The sequence below is a fragment of the Vanacampus margaritifer genome, chromosome 9, assembly GCF_051991255.1.
Source record: "Vanacampus margaritifer isolate UIUO_Vmar chromosome 9, RoL_Vmar_1.0, whole genome shotgun sequence".
In the NCBI taxonomy this organism is placed as follows: domain Eukaryota; kingdom Metazoa; phylum Chordata; class Actinopteri; order Syngnathiformes; family Syngnathidae; genus Vanacampus; species Vanacampus margaritifer.
In genome coordinates, this window is record NC_135440.1 from 16,632,295 (window position 1) to 16,650,233 (window position 17,939).

At 38.5% G+C, this 17,939-nt stretch overlaps 1 protein-coding gene across 4 annotated transcripts in view; it reads right to left on the reverse strand.

Moving 5' to 3' along the window:
- The window catches only part of kif13a (kinesin family member 13A), a 45,677-nt gene that overhangs the window by 26,103 nt on the left and 1,635 nt on the right, over positions 1 to 17,939 (reverse strand). For all 4 annotated transcript variants that reach the window (XM_077576115.1, XM_077576117.1, XM_077576116.1 and 1 more), the window contains exons 3-6: positions 7,367 to 7,382; positions 4,649 to 4,709; positions 2,845 to 2,937; positions 1,922 to 2,102 (exon numbers count right to left, since the gene is read on the reverse strand). In XM_077576115.1, the coding sequence (XP_077432241.1) occupies positions 1,922 to 2,102; positions 2,845 to 2,937; positions 4,649 to 4,709; positions 7,367 to 7,382 (351 nt within the window). The remainder of the gene's footprint in view (positions 1 to 1,921; positions 2,103 to 2,844; positions 2,938 to 4,648; positions 4,710 to 7,366; positions 7,383 to 17,939) is intronic.

Here is a 17,939-nt window from a genome sequence, read left to right on the forward strand (position 1 = left end):
GCTATTCCATCTGTAATCCAGCCATTGGGGAGGATCTTAGAGACGCACAATACAATGTTTACATTCTTAGCAAAGCCTCATATGTTTGGAATGATAGAGTTTATGTTACCCTTTTGGGACCAAAAAAGGTCTATTTTTCTATGCACTTTGGCTTAGTGTCTGCACCAAAGTTATTTTTGTTATGGTTATTTAGTTGGACTTATCTATGGTACCGGTACATATATTTGATTATTTTTGATTGATTTGAGTTTTTACCACAAATGCACACAAGAAATACAAAACAACAAACTAAAAATAATACTAAATCTAATAAAAACTGAACAAAAACAAAGCATTTTGGGAAAAACGATAAGTGTAAAAAAAAAAAATACAATAAAAATTCTATAGCTATTATAACCCTGGTCTGCACGTAAATAGCACGTAAAGTAGATGAAAAAAATATATATTTTTAAGTAAAACTGGGAAAACACTTTTTTTACTAGCTTGTCCCATGAATGTATAAACATTAGTAGGGGTGTTAGAAAAAAATAGATTCTGTAATATATCGCAATATTACAGCGTGCAATTCTCGAATCGATTTTTAAACATTAATTTTTTTATGGGAATATTCAACAAAACGTCTTACTTAGGGTAAGAATTTACACATTAAGCATGGAAGAATGTTATATTAATGGAATATTAGGCCTTAATATTTTATTTCAGTGCTGTTCAAACATTAAACAGACTGCAATCTGAATTTTCAGATAAATAAATATATTTTTATACAAATCTTACAGTGTACATGTACAAGTTTACTGATTAGTATTTTCTAAATTTGAGTTTAAAAAATCGGAATAATCAATTTATAGATTCGCATCGGGATTAATCGGTATCGAATCGAATCGTGACCTATGAATCGTGATACGAATCGAATCGCCAGGTACTAGACAATTCACACCCCTAAATTAGAATTTATTTAATCACATTGATACATTGTGAGCTACTAATTATATTTAGGTTTGATATTCAGGAGAGGCATCCAAACATGGGAGTTCCCTTTTGGCATAAAAATATTTTATTAAAACCTATATAATATTTTCTGCAGCCTTCTGATTGGCTAAAAGGACCTCAAGGGTGATTACGCCAAATGTTGTTTTGGCATGGCAATTGTTTGCCTGCCACTGTGTTCTCTTGTGGACATTTTCTTCCCCCTAAATGCCACTGGCATGGCTCAGTAATGGACATTGGAATTTATATATTTTCGAAATGTCTTCTTGAGGGTGAAAACGCGTTGAGACGGACGCAACAGCACTTTATTCTGCCTCAATTTCATCAACAATCAATTCAGCAGTTAATTAATCAATGATGCCACCAATTCATTAGCCATTCATCCCAATTGGGAATAAATGTTTTTGGAAACTGGAGTCATTTTAAAAAATGGACATGGTCTGAGCCATACAGTATTCAAACTACCTCAAAAAAGAAGTTCAGTCATCTATCACCTTTATTTTCCTTGAGGTGCAGACAGTAGCAAACACCTGCACTTTTTACACCTACACAATTTCAAAAAGGACAATACCACTCAAGCCCCTTCATTCAATGGGAAAATCCGTCTATCCATCCTGAATGGAGACACATCTGTGAGACAAGTCACAACAATGGCAGTGGCGGTGGCAACTAGTAAAGCAATCAACAGTGGGAAGTGGCCGAGGCTTCCTACTTGGCTGAGTCAGGCAGAGCCCCCGACAGCCAAAGTGGGAGCAGCCAGCGAGGTCAGCGCTCACGCTGGAGTCGGAATGAATCAGGAAAAATGACACACCAGTTTGTGCGAGCAGCTGTGTGTTGTGTCACCGCAAGTCCAAAGCATTAGCTCACCGAGCATATTCGGGTCACGTGTGTGTTTACTACGAGAGAAAAGCACGAGACCACCCATCAAACTCACCCTTTGGGATCCAGTAGGTCGCGGACCTTCTCGTTGTAGATTTCCATGTAAGACACTTCCACTTTAAAAGTGTGGCCGTCGTTGGTCTCTTGGTGGACCCTCTCGAACAGCGAGCAGCACAGTCGAGGGATCAAACCTGGCTGCTCCCCGTTCCCCATCATGGAAAATGACTTGCCAGAACCTATCAAGACAATAAAAATGCTTTCAATTGTTTACATCTGACATGAAGTTTGTACTGGACGATATGGCCTTAAAATAAAATCGGATTTATTTTCCCATTTGAATCAATTTTTTCCTCCAAAAGGGAATGACATTCAAAACAGGTTTTGCTTTATTTTTTTATTCCTTTAATGCAATTAATTTATTTTTCATGATACAAAACAAATATTAAAACTGTTTTATCTCAAGCATTAATTTAAAAATAATTTCCACAGAAATAATAAAAAATGAATACTATTTTTTTGCTTTTAAGAAACTAAGTGTTTCCTCTTCGATGTTTGGTATGTAAACACCCAAATATTCCAAAAAAGGTCATTTTGGATGTGTAATTTTAATATTGTGATACTGCAATATTTTTTGCTCATGGTTATCATATCGTCAGAATCTAATACTGGCCCATGCAGATTTGAGATTGAGATTTTTTGCGTGAAGTACATACTGTACCTCAGGTCAAAGGTTTCCAATGTGTCAATAAATATGCATACCATGTAAACAACGTAAAAGCTCTGTGAACACCCTGAAAAATAAACTCAAATTAAAATCAATTACAATATTTGCTCATCCTTTCTTTAAGCTGAAACATATCCAATAATTATTGTCCAGTGTCCACAAACAATCTGTTAAATATTCTTAGTGGAGGGACAATTTATTTCTATTTTCTAATTCTACAATTCTGTATAAAATAATGTCAGAAATGGAATGACCTGTTTGTCCATAGGCAAATATGCAGGCATTATATCCTTGGAATGCATTTTCAAGTATTCCCTCTCCAAGGCACTTGAACACCACCTCTTGACCTTTAAGACAAAGAATCAGTTACTATGCAGATTATGCTAAATAGATTATCATTGTGTCAAACACATGCTATGGTTTGCATCATGAAGCACATGTGGCAATTTAGAGGAATTAACGAGAAATATAAACATAAATAAAGTGACCAATAGCTGCCTGGTCATGTTGAAACTATTTGGCTGTGCCGTGCAGTTTCTTGTGTCGAGCTACTTCTAAATAGAACAGCTGTTTAATAAGCTAAATAAAGCCTTGGCTCTGCTGTTTCAGGCGGTACCCTGAGCGGTCAGATTGTCTTCTCCCTGTATTGAAGTGCATCTCCATCACAAAACCGATTGGCGAGTGAAAATCTGGCTTCTGCTTGTGCAAATTAACCAATTTTCTTGTGTGATTACATCAGTGGAAATTTTGTGTAAAGGGTTCATTAGCGATATGAAGAGATGCTAAAGCTATCTGATTAAACATGCACGAGCAACATGGACTATAGCACCAAAAGATTAATACACGGGCGCAAAAAGAGACACTTTCACATTGCTACATCTGTCGAGGAGGTTGTCTTTATTGTTGTTTGTTACGGTTTTCACTTCTCTTAAAATTGCAATATTTTTTTATTATTATTTAACCCCTTAAATCTACTCTTTACATACAATGGACCATTTTCAAAAATTCCCTTTTTTTTCAAGCCTAACTCATTAATTCCCAGCCATTTTCACCGAAGCAACCCTCTTCGCTCCCGGCTGTTTTACTGGATTTTGACTTATTTTGCAAGGCCCACAGAATATTGTGTTCTATTCCTATAAAATCATGGAACATACCAAAAGAAAGATTAGAGTATATTTGTATCTGTTTCCGTTTTGCAGCGATTTTCATCATTATTTACAAATCTGTTGAAAACAGTGGGGAAAAGAGGTTGTTGCAACATGGCTCTGGTTGACCTCTTATGCTCTGCTGCCATCTGCTGGCCGTTTTTGTAATAATTTAAATTTCTTCAAGCATTCTCTTCAGTTCAGAGGCTGCATAAAAGCCTTCTGTATGTTCAAGCATTAAAAAAACTAAAAAACTTCTAAATACGTCTTTGGGAGCAAGGCAATATTTAAAATTAAACATATTTATACATTTTTGGGAGCAAATGTGTTAAATGATTCAGATGAACATCAATGGTTTTATTTTCAATTCTCTTAAATTATGCAATTTTTATTTATTTTTTTAATATACCACACTTAGCCCTTTAATGTACTCTTTGTGGGCAATGGACTCACATTTTTTCATTCAAAATACAATAAATTTAAATAATCAAACATTACAAATGTTCTTTATTTGCAATTGTTTTCAATCATTATATGTATAGTAATGTTCTATTGCATTAAATAAAAACTTTATCATTATTAGCATTAACCTTTTTGGCAGGGAGAAATCAAATGGCTGCATATACTGTATATTAAAAAAATAAATAAATACAAAAAAAAAAAAAATTAAATTATTTTAGGACATACTGAAGGTATAATATAATTTGCTGTTGAACCCAAGTAGGAGACTTTTGATTAGGCCTACTATTTTTTATTTATTTTTTTATAGCTGAGATGTTTTTGTTTGATGGGCTAATTTTATTTTTCTAGTTGTAATGTGAAATTGCCTGTTTTATAGTTAAGTGTGCGCATTCAATCAGAACTTCAGAGTTATATAATGATGTTTGGAGCACTCAAATGACGTGTGACTCACCGGCATATTTGGGAACGTTGGACTCATCCATAGACCAGAAACAGTGGTCAAAGGCGAACACCTGCACAGAAGACAGCAAAGGGATCACAACACCTGTCAAAGCATGTAGAGTCCAACAACACAACCTGATCCTGCTTCCATACAAGACACAAAATCAGGCTTATTTTGCCATGCCATGCAAGTGAATCAGCAGGATAGCGCATGTCTGCAAGAGTAAGATGCAGCCTAACTGAGCATATTGTTCAAAGTAATGCTCATTAAGACGGTCTGTACAAATCCACTGTTAGCGGTTTTGTTATAGCGGCTGCGGCTAAATGAATTCATAAATCAGGGTCAGCGCTCCCCCAAGAAATTCCAGCACTCAGTGACCCTTGTCTCCAAGGAAACGGGGCCGGAGCGCTTCCCGGCGGTGCATGCTGGCTCACAGCCCTCAGTGCTGGGTTTCACAACACAGAATTGAGTAGAAGAGACCCTTTTGCTTTGTATCCCGGAGGCACCTGCATGAGCTGTGGACCAGTGACATGCCCTCGGGGGGGGGGGGGGGGGGGGGGGGTTGTTAGCACACGCCTCACGAGAAAACAGCGCCTGTTACTGTACATGATATATGTTGAGCATCTTTTCCTAATTTCACTTCACTTCAACTTGACTTAATTTGACCCTAAAGACCCCTAAAATAGTGTCAATTTATTATAGCTTGACAAGTAAACACAGCTGACTCAATATTCAAATAGCTCATCAGTCAGAATGAAATCAGATCAGATAAAAAGATTATGCTGCTGTTTGAATCCGAGCACCGTTGCAAATTGCTGCCAAAGCACAGCTCTGATCCGGCTCCTTGCTAATCACGATAGGGGCTATTGGCTAGGAAGCTTCTGCTTTTGCACAGTCAGCATGAGAAGCTTAGCGAGCAGTCGGTGAATGCTTTGAAAACAAAACCTCTTCTTGTGACTTCAGTCAAGTGAGTTGGTGCCTTTGAAAGGAACAAAAAGTGCCATCATTCTCAATTAGAGCTGCTTTGCTAGCTACGGCCGAGCAGTCTCCTCTGGACTGTCTTGCTCCAACAGACTAAGAGAGTGTGTGACTCCTAAAAAAAAAAAACATTCTTGATTGGACAATAGACCATTTTTAAGTCTCACTTCACTTCTGCTACCTGTTTTTTGAAATTGCAATCAGACGTAATCAAAGTGGCACAGTGTGCGGTGAAAGAGCGTTCAGCCCAAAAACAACTGAGTGAACCAACAATAGCATTTCAGTCAGGGGTCAAATCAAACCAATACAGACTAAAGAAAAGCAAACAGAGCAAGAAAAATACCTGCTGAAAGGTTGGAAGATGCTAACCAAGGCAAAAATAGAAAGCTGTTTGCTAACCAGCCTAAGGCTAACAACAACAAAGCAACCATTTCTTATCCTGTCAACTTAACAACGAAATGGAAATAATAGTACTAATAATACTGTATAAGTAATTCCATTGAAAAACTGGCGTTTCTGTCTGAAAATATTCATCTTGCCGCTTTATAGCTAATGATTCTAAAGCTAGCAAAAATCTCATCATCAGATCTACCTTGTGCCTTTGGTTTGACCAGATTCAAAAACAGCAAAAATTGCTGTTTCGGCTATAACTGTTTGATAAGCATTTTAGTGTTTGGCCTAAAATCCTGTCATTTGCTAATCAGTATTAACGTGTGCCAAGTGTTACCAGGTCCTGCTAAAGGCTTCTGTCTGCTACTCCAGGCCTGAATTCAAGGCTAATTCACCATTTTCCCTCCACCGAGATAATAACAAAATTCATCTCACCTTTCATTAATATTTTGTCTACATCTTATTTTATTATCAAATTGAGATAGCAGAAGAAAAGATAATCCCTGGAAGTGACATACTGAGGCAGATAACTTGCTATCTAGCAGGGCTAACATTGTTTGGTTTCCGCTCGTTTTCTGTTGTACATTTCAATTTCATAAAAATAAAAAAAAGTTTTTCTTTTTACGTGTCATGTGCTTATGTACCTTTGGAGTGTATTCAATTGGGGAAATATTTAACCAAACATTTCAAAATAACACATTCTAGAGCTGTTATCATGCCGTCAGAATAAATAATTATCATTAGCACTGTTCAATAATGATGCGGAAGTTGATCGATGATAAACAGGACTACAACCTGTGTTTTGAAATGCTACGAGTGAAGCTAGCAGACACGTGCTAGTCTAGCCACAGGGTAAATTCAGGTTACAGGCCCAAGAGACCCAATTCCCCAGGACCCGGTCAACGAGTGTACTCGACACAAAGCACGGTCCCCGGTGTATGAACCATCCCCGAATCGGTCACCAGTGTGTCGTCAAGGGGAAGAGTTGGGGGTGCGCTCGCAACAATGCAGCTTTGAATGTGCGCACACACACTGGCCCAGTGTCCGCGCTCATCCTGCTCTCTTTGTAGCGCCTTTGTGGGTGCTCAGCACATCTTAGAGCTCTGACACATTCACACGGACATCTATCCAGCTCCTGCTGACCAACCCAAAGACTAAAAACGCCCTCAATCACTGCCATTGTGCGCAGAGATGTGCAGGATGCTTCTCACATCCTCAAGGAAACCGTCTTCGGCGTCGGCGACTGGATGATTTTCAAATGCTTACACTTAAATGGTTTGTGTTGACGCTGCACATCGGCTCTGTTGATGGCTCGGAGTCGTTATAACAACATAGACGGTTGAGGCGTAGGGTACATACCTTAGATTGCTTCCTGCTGAATGACATGCAAAATCCATCACAGAGTAGGATTCCAAGGTGGGGAGCCGGCGGGAAACACACAAAAAGAGCAGTTAGCAAAGCTTACATTTAATAAAAACATACAAATTATTAGTTAAATATTGCTGGAGTTCTCCCAGAAGCATCCATGTGAATAAACTAAATCAGAATTTGTTTTGAATCTCCTTCTGTTTACTTCCAAGCAATTCCTGGTGCTGGTCATTGCTATCATTGGGTTCATGATTGGGCCGGTGGAGCGTAAGCGAGGGAAGAGCTTTAGCATTCAATGTCCGACTGACTCTGTTGAGTAAAGAGATCTTCTGCCTGTGGACTTAACAGAGAGGCCAGGTCGGGGCTAGCTGCACTCATAGCATAGCCAGATGCCGGAACTACGGACAAAAGGTTTGCACTCTTATCTGGAGAGGGAATTCCCCAAAGATGAAAAACAGGCCCAAATGCCCACTACAGTCATATATACAAATATGCTGCAGCGTAATGAATTTAATCAAAAATAACACTGTTAGGACAACTGGCCATTAAGCCATCATTAAATATAACAGCTTTCATTCTTTTGGGATAAGTTCTACAGATGTTGCAAGAGTAATTCTGTGGGAATTTTATGTCCATTTATCCAGAGGAACATTTGTGTGGTTAGATGTCACTGATGTTGGATGTCCCGAAACGGGGCCTGGCTATGCTCAGTGCTCACAGTCTTCCGTTCTAGTTCATATCAGATCTGTTTTGTTTTTTTAAAGAGGTTGAGTTCAGGGCCCTACACTTTTTCTAAGTTTCTAAATTCATTATACATGTTTGAACGTAAATGCTGAAAACGTGAAAAGACTTGATATGTGGAGATATAGCGTTTCAGTGCTTTTCACCATTTTGGTTTTCCTGAATTTTTGGGGCGTGTCTCAAGCACTTGGGACCCTGGCCTGACTCAAACCCCCCCGCCCACATAGGAACTTGAGCATCTTCATTCGCATCAACTGTTATCTGGTGCAATTGCAAAGTGCATTTACCTAGCCTAGCCTAGCCTTTACCTATGCCTATATCCCCAAAATGCATCATCTCTCCAGATTGTACCTTGGTGTGGCCACTTAGAGCGCCTCGTTGTCACGTACAGTATATATTTCAACCATCGGAGGCTTTAAGTGGATTCATTTGACTTCTCTGTGTGTGTCAAATAAAATTTATACAACATTTATTTTCACTTTACCAGGTCCAACAATTGACTGATTCACATGGAGGGGTGTCATAATACTTCTGTCCCTTTACTTTTACATTTGTTTAATCCTGCACTGATCATCAGATCCCTCCAATAAGTGTCTGCTGGCAGAAAGGCAGAGGATATATAATATAAAAAATAAAAAATAAAAAGGAGAGCAATGACGATGACATGTCAAATCGGTAAATTTACCGAATGAACAATACTGAGCTTTCCAGAAAAAAATAAATAAAAAAATAAAAAAGAAAGGCAGAGGATGTTGTCATCTTCACACAGTAACTAATACAAACTGTATTAGCCAGGCTGCTTTAACAATACAGGAAACACTACACCTGAGGGCCACTCATATCTCTTGAAAGCATCGCTAACATTTCCACATCTACAAAACGGTGCCACACACAAAACTATAAAAAGTTTAATCTACAAAACTTTTTTTGTAGATTAAATTTAAAACTGCAGTCATTGATAGATGATAGCTAGCTAGCTAGCTAGCTATCATCTATCAATCCCCAGTCCATCAGTCTAGCTAGCTAGCTAAGTAGCTAGCTAGACTGATGGACAGGTATGCTACCATTTAACACAAACAATGTGGACTAAATAAGACGTGTGCCATGCAAGAAATCTCCATGAGGTAAACAAACAACATTGATGGACAGGTATGCTACCATTTAACACAAACAATGTGGACTAAATAAGACGTGTGCCATGAAAATAAATCTCCATGAGGTAAACAAACAACATTGAATCCAATGCCAGTAAACAAACCCACAACTATAGAGACCCAGGGCGGATGTATAACCAGAAAAGATGTGTACAGTCAGTGTAACTCCCTGGCTTTTGTCTGTACAGTATTCAAAACCACATCTGGAATGTCGGGAATGCCGAGCAAGACAATGGAGCGAATTATATCCAAATGGCTTTAAATAGATCTTAATTACACGATTACTTCCTCGCTGAAGACAAACGCAGACTTCATTCATGACTTTCACGTTATTCAAAATCAAAGTGATGTTGTTCATCCCAACTGCCTCTATCACTTTAAGAGCCGACGACATAAATCTTTTAATCTCACCAGAAATCTGCCTCTTTCTTTACAATGTCATACCTTCATGCGAAAAATCAATTTTCATTGTATTTTCTGCATGTACGTAAATTAAAACGTGATCCTTTTTATCACTGTTAAAAATAGTGCTAATGCAGCATTCAACCGATTTGAATTTGGCATGAAATCAACCAGCCTAAATGCTAAGTGAAGTGTATTCACGGCGTTCCAGCGTGCCGAATCGGTCACAAAGCTCGGATGGCGCAGCCTCCAGGCAATTTGATTAAAATTTAGCGTGTATGACATGTTGAGGTTGGAGGGCTTATGTTAGCGGTTCAGCACACACGGGCCCCGGCTGCTGGTTCTGTGCGCTTCATTGTGGCTCGTAGCCTTCCAGCCATCCGTTGATAAGACATCCGGAAAATCTATCAACATGGCCCACAGACAAAATACAGTTATAATCCACCCAACCCCCCCACGTCCCAAAAGGTCCTAATGTCAAGGTGATCTTATCGAGCACATCTTTAGATCTCAAGTAGAAAATACCTCCCCCGAGACTGATGAAGGTTATTTATAAAATTCTTTCTAGGGCTGGTGTGAACGCCTTTTGATGTCTTTCTACAGCCTCCATTGTCAGATATGCTCCCCAAAAGAAGTTATGAAGAGTGGGAGTGCCAGCAGCAGAATTACACCCCCCCCCCACCCCCACGTGGATATGGAGCAGGATTAAGGCCACTGGGTCATTATGTTGTCAAAAAATGTCCTCTTCTAGCCCAGCAGGAAACAAACAAACGCGATTACAGTATGTATCATCCACTCACAAGTGCAGATGTGGAAGCTCCAAATTTGCAATTTCAGTCTGATGACATAATCCTGATGCTCAAATGGACCACGTACAGTCTCACACACACAGGAACAGTATCACTCATACACCCACCCCGGAGATTCAAATTCCGCCTGATTGCTAAAAAAGTCCAGCCCTCCAAACCATTTAACCTCAATTTAACCACACATAAGACTCGTTCCCCTGCTCGCCTGTCAACATGTTTCAGACAATTACAATTCATAAGCGTTTCAGAGCCAAGCACAACGTTGGGATCTCTCGCCCACTCTGTGTGTGTTAGTTTTGGGTTACAGCGCAACGTGCTCCTCTGCAGTGAGGGCTAACATTTCAAATATTCCCCTCGTATGTTTAGAACGAATCAAGCCGGCTGCCCCACACCCCCCCCCCCCGCCCACTCAAAGCAAGAGGTCAATCTGCTGCACAGACGCACAGGAAAATACGGAGCCGTTTTGTGTGGGTTTGTTTAAGAAGATTCCATGAATTAGACAAATACTGAAACATTTTGGGCTACCATTTCATTCTGGCTTCGATATAATGACCATATATAAGCACAAGGCTCAATAAAAGTGAAATAATTTCACACAAAAAAATTTGGTTGTTCATATTTTTGTTGCGTATTAGTGAGGCTGGAAATAGCAATTGATTAATTCACCAGTAACAATGTGGTCAATTAAGCAACCAGCAACGGTGCTGTTTATTCAGTTGCAACGCGGTTGTAAACCAAGGACGAACTACTACATGTGAGCTATGAGAAGTTGAGTTACATTCCAACAGACCTCAGCGATGACCCCACTCCCTTGGGCAGCATTCATTTATTCGGTATGACACCGGCATTCAAAAAGGAGTTCAGAGTTTCTAGAGAGATTTTTTTCTATCCCATGATAGAAATAAGAGCGATTAAAAATAACTAGAGCTGTCAAAATTAATTGACTAATCGACAAGTAATCGATTATCAAATTAATTGGCAACTATTTTAATAATCGAGTAATCGTTGGAGACATTTTTTTCATTTAAAATTGTCCAAATCCCAATTGTTCACTGATTTCTGTAGTTCTTCTTGAAAGAAGACAGATTGTATTCTCAAAATAAGACATTTTCAAACGTCTGTTTTTACTTTGGAAAACAATGTCCAAACTGGTAACATGGTACAATATAGGGTTGTGCTCAAAAATGTATTCTATTTTGGATTTTATTTAAATTATTTTATACTGTCTTGCCCTTGTTCGTGTGTGCCTTTATTGTGAGCGCTGTTCATGTTGTACACGATTTGGCCACTTAGGGGCAGTGTTGGTTCCGCGCGTTCTGATACACTTAAGTTGTAGCAACATTAGAGTAGAAGGAAAAAGTCACCATCAAGTTATTCCAATAAAAGTTTTTTTTTTTGCAGAGTAGGAAGAGCATATGCTGGTGATTAATGTTAACATGCTTCTCTATATACATTCCTGAAGCGTTTTGTATGAATAGCCGTTCTTTTGAGTGATAAAAGTGCAGCGAGTAGCGAGCTAATTAACGTTAGCGAGTCAGACTGGAGTAGATCATGACGAGCAGAAATCTTTTTTTGGGGGGAATAATTGATAATCGATTCTGAATCGCAAATTTCAAATCAATTCTGAATCGAATCAAAGAGCCAAAAAAATCGAATCGAATTGTGAGACAGTCAAAGATTCCCACCCGTAGTAAAATATAAATCCCCCATTTTTTAAAATCGCTATAGGAATACAAAGTACGAAATAAACACCAATCACTGGTTAACAAACAGTAATCAAAATTAAAATTAATTGGATTATTCGATTAATTGATTGAATAATCGATAGAATAATCAATTCTAAAAAATATTTGATAGTGACAGCACTAAAAACAACAATGAATCAATTAGTGGACAATTGACAGTTCATTTACACCATATTCCATCAAGAAAATTCTGCTAAATTTAATTTAGCAAGCTACTTCCTGGTAGATGGAGGGTCATGAACAGATCCTGTATTATATCTGTGAACTGTTCTATTGGAAAGCATGGTTCGAAAAAAGCTGTTTCGGGTCAAAATTGGCATTTTGCGCCTCATTAAAACACAGTGAATAGCAAAATTGAGACTCAAACAGCGAGACAACTGTCAAAAGAAAGTAGAAGAACAACAATCACCAAAACATTCACAAAAATCTTTATTCAATTGATCACTTCATGATATTGCCCCTCTGTTGGCCATACTGCTCAAATGTCTTTTCAGGAAGGATCAAATGTAGATGTTTACAAAAACCTTGAACTAAGAATTGTGTATGAATTATGTAATGGCACCATTTTTGCACTTTCAGGAACCCGTGCATCATGAATGCTTTACAAGTCCAACTATTTGGGTGGCTGTGAAATATTTCTCATGTGGTCATCAACCTAACTCTGTGCCTCGGCTATGGCTGTTGCTCGGCAACCACGCTGCAAACACAGCGCCAAGACAAACGGCCGGCCTTGTGAGTCAAAGTTCCGACATGAAAGCCAAGTTCAGACTGTCAAAAACAGCCTTAATGAGGGAGCAATGCGCCGGATGCTCCCGTACGCGGCTGTTGGGGAATTTTCCGACCCGCGCACATGCCGGATCGGACCCAATCGAGTTATCTCAGGCATGTGTGACACCGCAGTGACAAGGTGGGTCTGCGGGGCCCGTGCGTGCTGAATGGTGCGCCGCCCCAGAAGCATTAAATCAGTTTCACAGGCAGCGCTTCAAAGGAAAGCTAAGTTCATCAATTGGTTTATTTCGAGGCGACTCAGCCCCAAGAAAAAATTTACTACTGGGACACGCCTCTTTTGACGCTGTCACACGTTTGAATAGCTTTGGCGTGTGGACAAAAGGTCACAAAAGCAACATGATGCTGAGAAACACACGTCACAAACGTCACTTTTCCACATTTTTCCACTAATTCTTTAAAATTACCCACTCAGTTCATTTGAAAGAAAACAAAAATGGTTCCGAAACACAAAGAGAGCAAATTCTTATTTCTCACTGCAAGACAAACCACATCTGAGGCTGATGAGCCACGACGCCATCTTTTCCCCCCATTCTGTGCAGAAAGATAAAAACAATAGGCCACCCTCTAAACAAACAGCCCTTTTTTGTGATTAGGACTACCGAGTCAATTTATGTAAACAGCTTTTCAATAGAATGTATTATTGTACCAGGAAGAGCTCTAAACATCTTACTACATGGAAATGTTGATTAGTGACACAGGCTGAATAATAGAAAGACAAAGGAAACATTCCTGAGGGCAGTCACCGGATAAGGCAGCATTGTCATTTTGGAAAGGCGTGTTATGGTTACTAAAAAGAGGGAAATTTCTATGTATAGTATGTTTGAAGACATTGAATTACTGCACGTTCAATTATGTAGGTTTACCACAGCAGCATCTAATACTACATGCATACGTACAAACTGGTTACAAGTAACTTGTAGAACACTATTGGGCTCGTCTAATACGGTTTAACAGTAGATAGTCATTTTGGCACGATCGCAAGATTTTGACTTCGGTACTATACCTGCTTAAAGTACCTCGATACCGGTACTGAAATTTTTTTTAAAAATGGCAAAAATTGAAAACATCAGTAAAATGAAGTGAAATAGCTCACTTCAAATTATTTTTAATTTTATTAGTTCAAATAATTACTATAAGGATACTAATTCCAATACTTTTGATTAAAAACAAAACAAAACAATTCTGAACACTTTAGAAAAATTGAAGAAAAACATTGCGCATTTTAAACTAGTAATTGTATACATATTCAATATTTTACAAAAGTCTTAGGGCATAAAAGATTTGTTGTTCGGTCAGTATAAAATCTCACTGCATATTTAAACGGGACGTAAAGTCATAAATTAGCACGATAATGTCAAGTGCAGCAGCAGTGTTAGCATAGATTAGCATTAGCTACGTTACCAGTGCTATTCGTTTGGCTAAGTATTTATTGATGCTGCTGTGTCGGGATTTGTGTTTTACAATGTAGCATACTTTCACAAAAGAATTGACTAAATATAAGCGTTTTGGTGATGAAGTAGTCTCTATGAGTGAAATACAATTTCATCTTTATGGGGGGAAATGTTTAAATTAGCCAGTGGTAGCTTTTAAGCAAACATTATTTGCACTCTCAATGCATACGGATGAACATCTTCTCTGTAGAATGTTTCAAAGTCTCCGATAACTTTGCTTTTGTTGAAAAAATAGTCGCTACCAAAAACCAAATATCAAAATTTATAGAAACATGGTCTACGTATATAAAATTTTTTAACCTAATTCTGGTTACTTAATTCTGCCTGTTAGCGAGCGCCACCACATCGTGATAACTTACATTGATGTTTCTGCATTTGGCAATTTATTATTATATTATATTATTAGTATGGGATTTTTTTTAATAGGTTTTAGGTGAACTAATGAATACACACACACTCGCATGCACGCACGCACATACACATACTCACCCACATACAAAAAAAAAAAATATATATATATATATATATATATATATATAAAAATAAAAATAAAAAAAGGAGAGCAATGATGACATGTCAAATCGAATGAACAATACTGAGCTCTCCAGAAAAAAAGAAAAAGAAAAAATAGTCACTAGACGGGTTGAAAAGTGGCTTAATAAAGCAACAAAGTTGAAGTAGCCGTAGCTGCTAGCTGTAGCTAGCATTTTCATGGGACTGAACTCCCCCACAAAAACGTGATTTTAATCATAGTGTTAAAAGTAGACTGTAATTCTATCAGAGACCCTAAGACACCTTTTAAACTGTGAAAGCAATACATAATATGTCTACTTTAAGACTTCAATGTTTTACCTGCCAAGCTAACTAACAACTCACATGCTACACGGACATCTGGCCTCGGTGTCATTATTAATAATGGGAAGAACACATCACAATTTGATCACATCTTCCTCTCAAAAGGCATTTGTAAGTCTCGACGCCTTTTTATTCAGTTGCGTTGGCAGGCATGTCGGAACATGACAGATTGTAACATGGGCCCCCCCTCTCCAGGGGTATTTCCTTGTCATGATGCCCGTCCGCTCATCACCATCACAGACAGCAGCCCGAGGTGATTCTCTGCCTCCACCCCCCACTAAACCATTGTGTCGACAGAACACAAAACTGGCATTCCCATGTCAAATATGCTACGAGCGCGCCAGCATCACGTGCAGATGAAAGCTGAGAAAGATGATTAGGAACTTAAGGGAAACTTAACCTGCCGCCCTGGGGTCCCTTCACAAGCTGTATGGCATTGGCCGGCAGCTTAGGAGATCACGAGTGTTGCTACAATGTGGGGAAGTGCAAAGAATGAAGCTCCACCATCAAAGTAAATCACTCGCACGCCTTCAAATTCTCAGGCGACGCATATGTTTTGCTTATGCTGTGTGGTCTGACTGTGGAAAACATGATTTGAGATTTTTGGCGCGTCATGAGATCATCGGCATCCCGAACCTTATTCTACTTTCATATATTTAGTAACACAACACACAAGTATGCTTACGTCTCTCTCTCTCTCTCTTTTTATTCCCACGAGAGTAAAAATTCCCATGACTGTGTCCCCTGCAGCCATATTTGGCAGTTCAATACCCGCTAAATCTGACCCTTCCCCAGCACACAGTAACAGGTGTCCTCAAAACATGGCTAAGAAAAAAAAAGTAGGGGGGGAAAAAAACTCTCACGGCTCCACCACCAGCAAGAGAGTAAAATTATATGCTTTTGCAAAACCACTGTAGTCTAAACACAAGGAGCCAAATCACCAGCAGCAAGAATACAGTAATGAACGCTCAGTCATAATACATGCAGGCGTGGATGGACAACACAATTTCATATGATTTGTCACATTGGACATCAGAGCTAAGCTAAGGTAGCGTTCTAAATGATAAAATCACAACAACAAAAAAAACAGGACTAACTGACCTCAAACCATCCAGTTGATGTGAAAACTTCATGTATAAGTTAACCATAACCAACATAGCGTCTGAATATAATACGGAAACAAATACAAACTTTATCTCTGCCCTCAACAATAGCAACTAGCATTCCAATATGTCTTTGGAGAGTGACCTCTGCCAAGTGCAAATTGTTAGTTGCTGAGTTTGTGAGCAGTCACTGTAGAGACGTGGTTTGGTGTATAGCAGCTCACCACCAACTGTTAAATGTGTAAAAATGTGCACTTAGCTTATTGTAAAAAATAAAATAAAAATAGACACAACTTTCTATGCTTCCTCATTTATTAAAGTTAAGATTATTTCAAGAGTGTTTTAAATTTTTAACACACTATTACAGCTGTTATGTTATACTGTACTTGTGGGTTAAGTTACTTCAAACATTACAGTTTTGTTTACATTATTTAATTGTAATTCAGCATTGAAGGGCCGTGCATTTTACACCTGAGCCTTCAGTTGGGATTTACCCGACTTAATTCACGCCTTACAACCACCAGTACCATGTCACAATTATTGAAACCATTACTATATAGAAACAGATAACATGTAAATCACCTGGAGCAGTTCAGAATCAAGAGACATGTGCCTCAAAAGTCACACAAAAATGCGTAACTCAAAGCTGAAACATACGTGACCTCACATGAAAGACATGAAAGACCCCAGCATACTTCAGTTTTACTTCTTCTTTGGTTTTCTTGCAGCACTTGTTCCAGACAAACAGCCAGCCTCAAAATGGGGTGTCAGGAGAGGATGGCGAGAAACACTCAAATGCTAACGCTAAATGCTAGCTCTAGCAGCTAGCTAGCTGGCCAATGCCTAGCTTGCTGCTTTTCATGCGTCGTCACTTGTTTAAAATTAAGTGGTTTATTGTTTTTACATGTTACATTACAGTAGTGTTAGTGTATGTAAGTCAGGCGCATTAACTTTTATTATGCTTTGCTATTTGTCTTCAAACCAGTGGTTAACTTCTTTTTTTTTTTTTAACGCTATTTATCCTTATTCCTCCAATGAACACATCACCTTTTTGGTGGCCTCAACACGCCCCAAAAACTCACCAGAGTGTATATTTTTGTTGTCCGTAGGTGATATAGAAAAAACAAAAATGAAAAAAAAAAAAGGTATCGCTCAATCACAATTACGACCAGTTTTTTTTTTATATTGTTGGTTAATTGCCTACTTTAAAGCGTCTGTGCTGAAAACTAAATAATCTTGAGAGTAGTGCAACATGTATCAACATATAATGTATTTTTTCGAACAGAATGAAAAGATGAACATAGAAAAATACTAAAACTATTTTCACTTTAACAGTAGGCCTACAATAAATGTAGAAAAAGACAGACAACCATTCAAACTCACATCAGCGAGAATTGCACCTAAGATGTCTGCAGTTAAATCAGGCGAGTCTGTGACCCCATTCTGGAACAGATTATTTCTATTTACATTATTTCCTATGTGGAAAAATCCACTATAGTGCACCAACGGCTAATC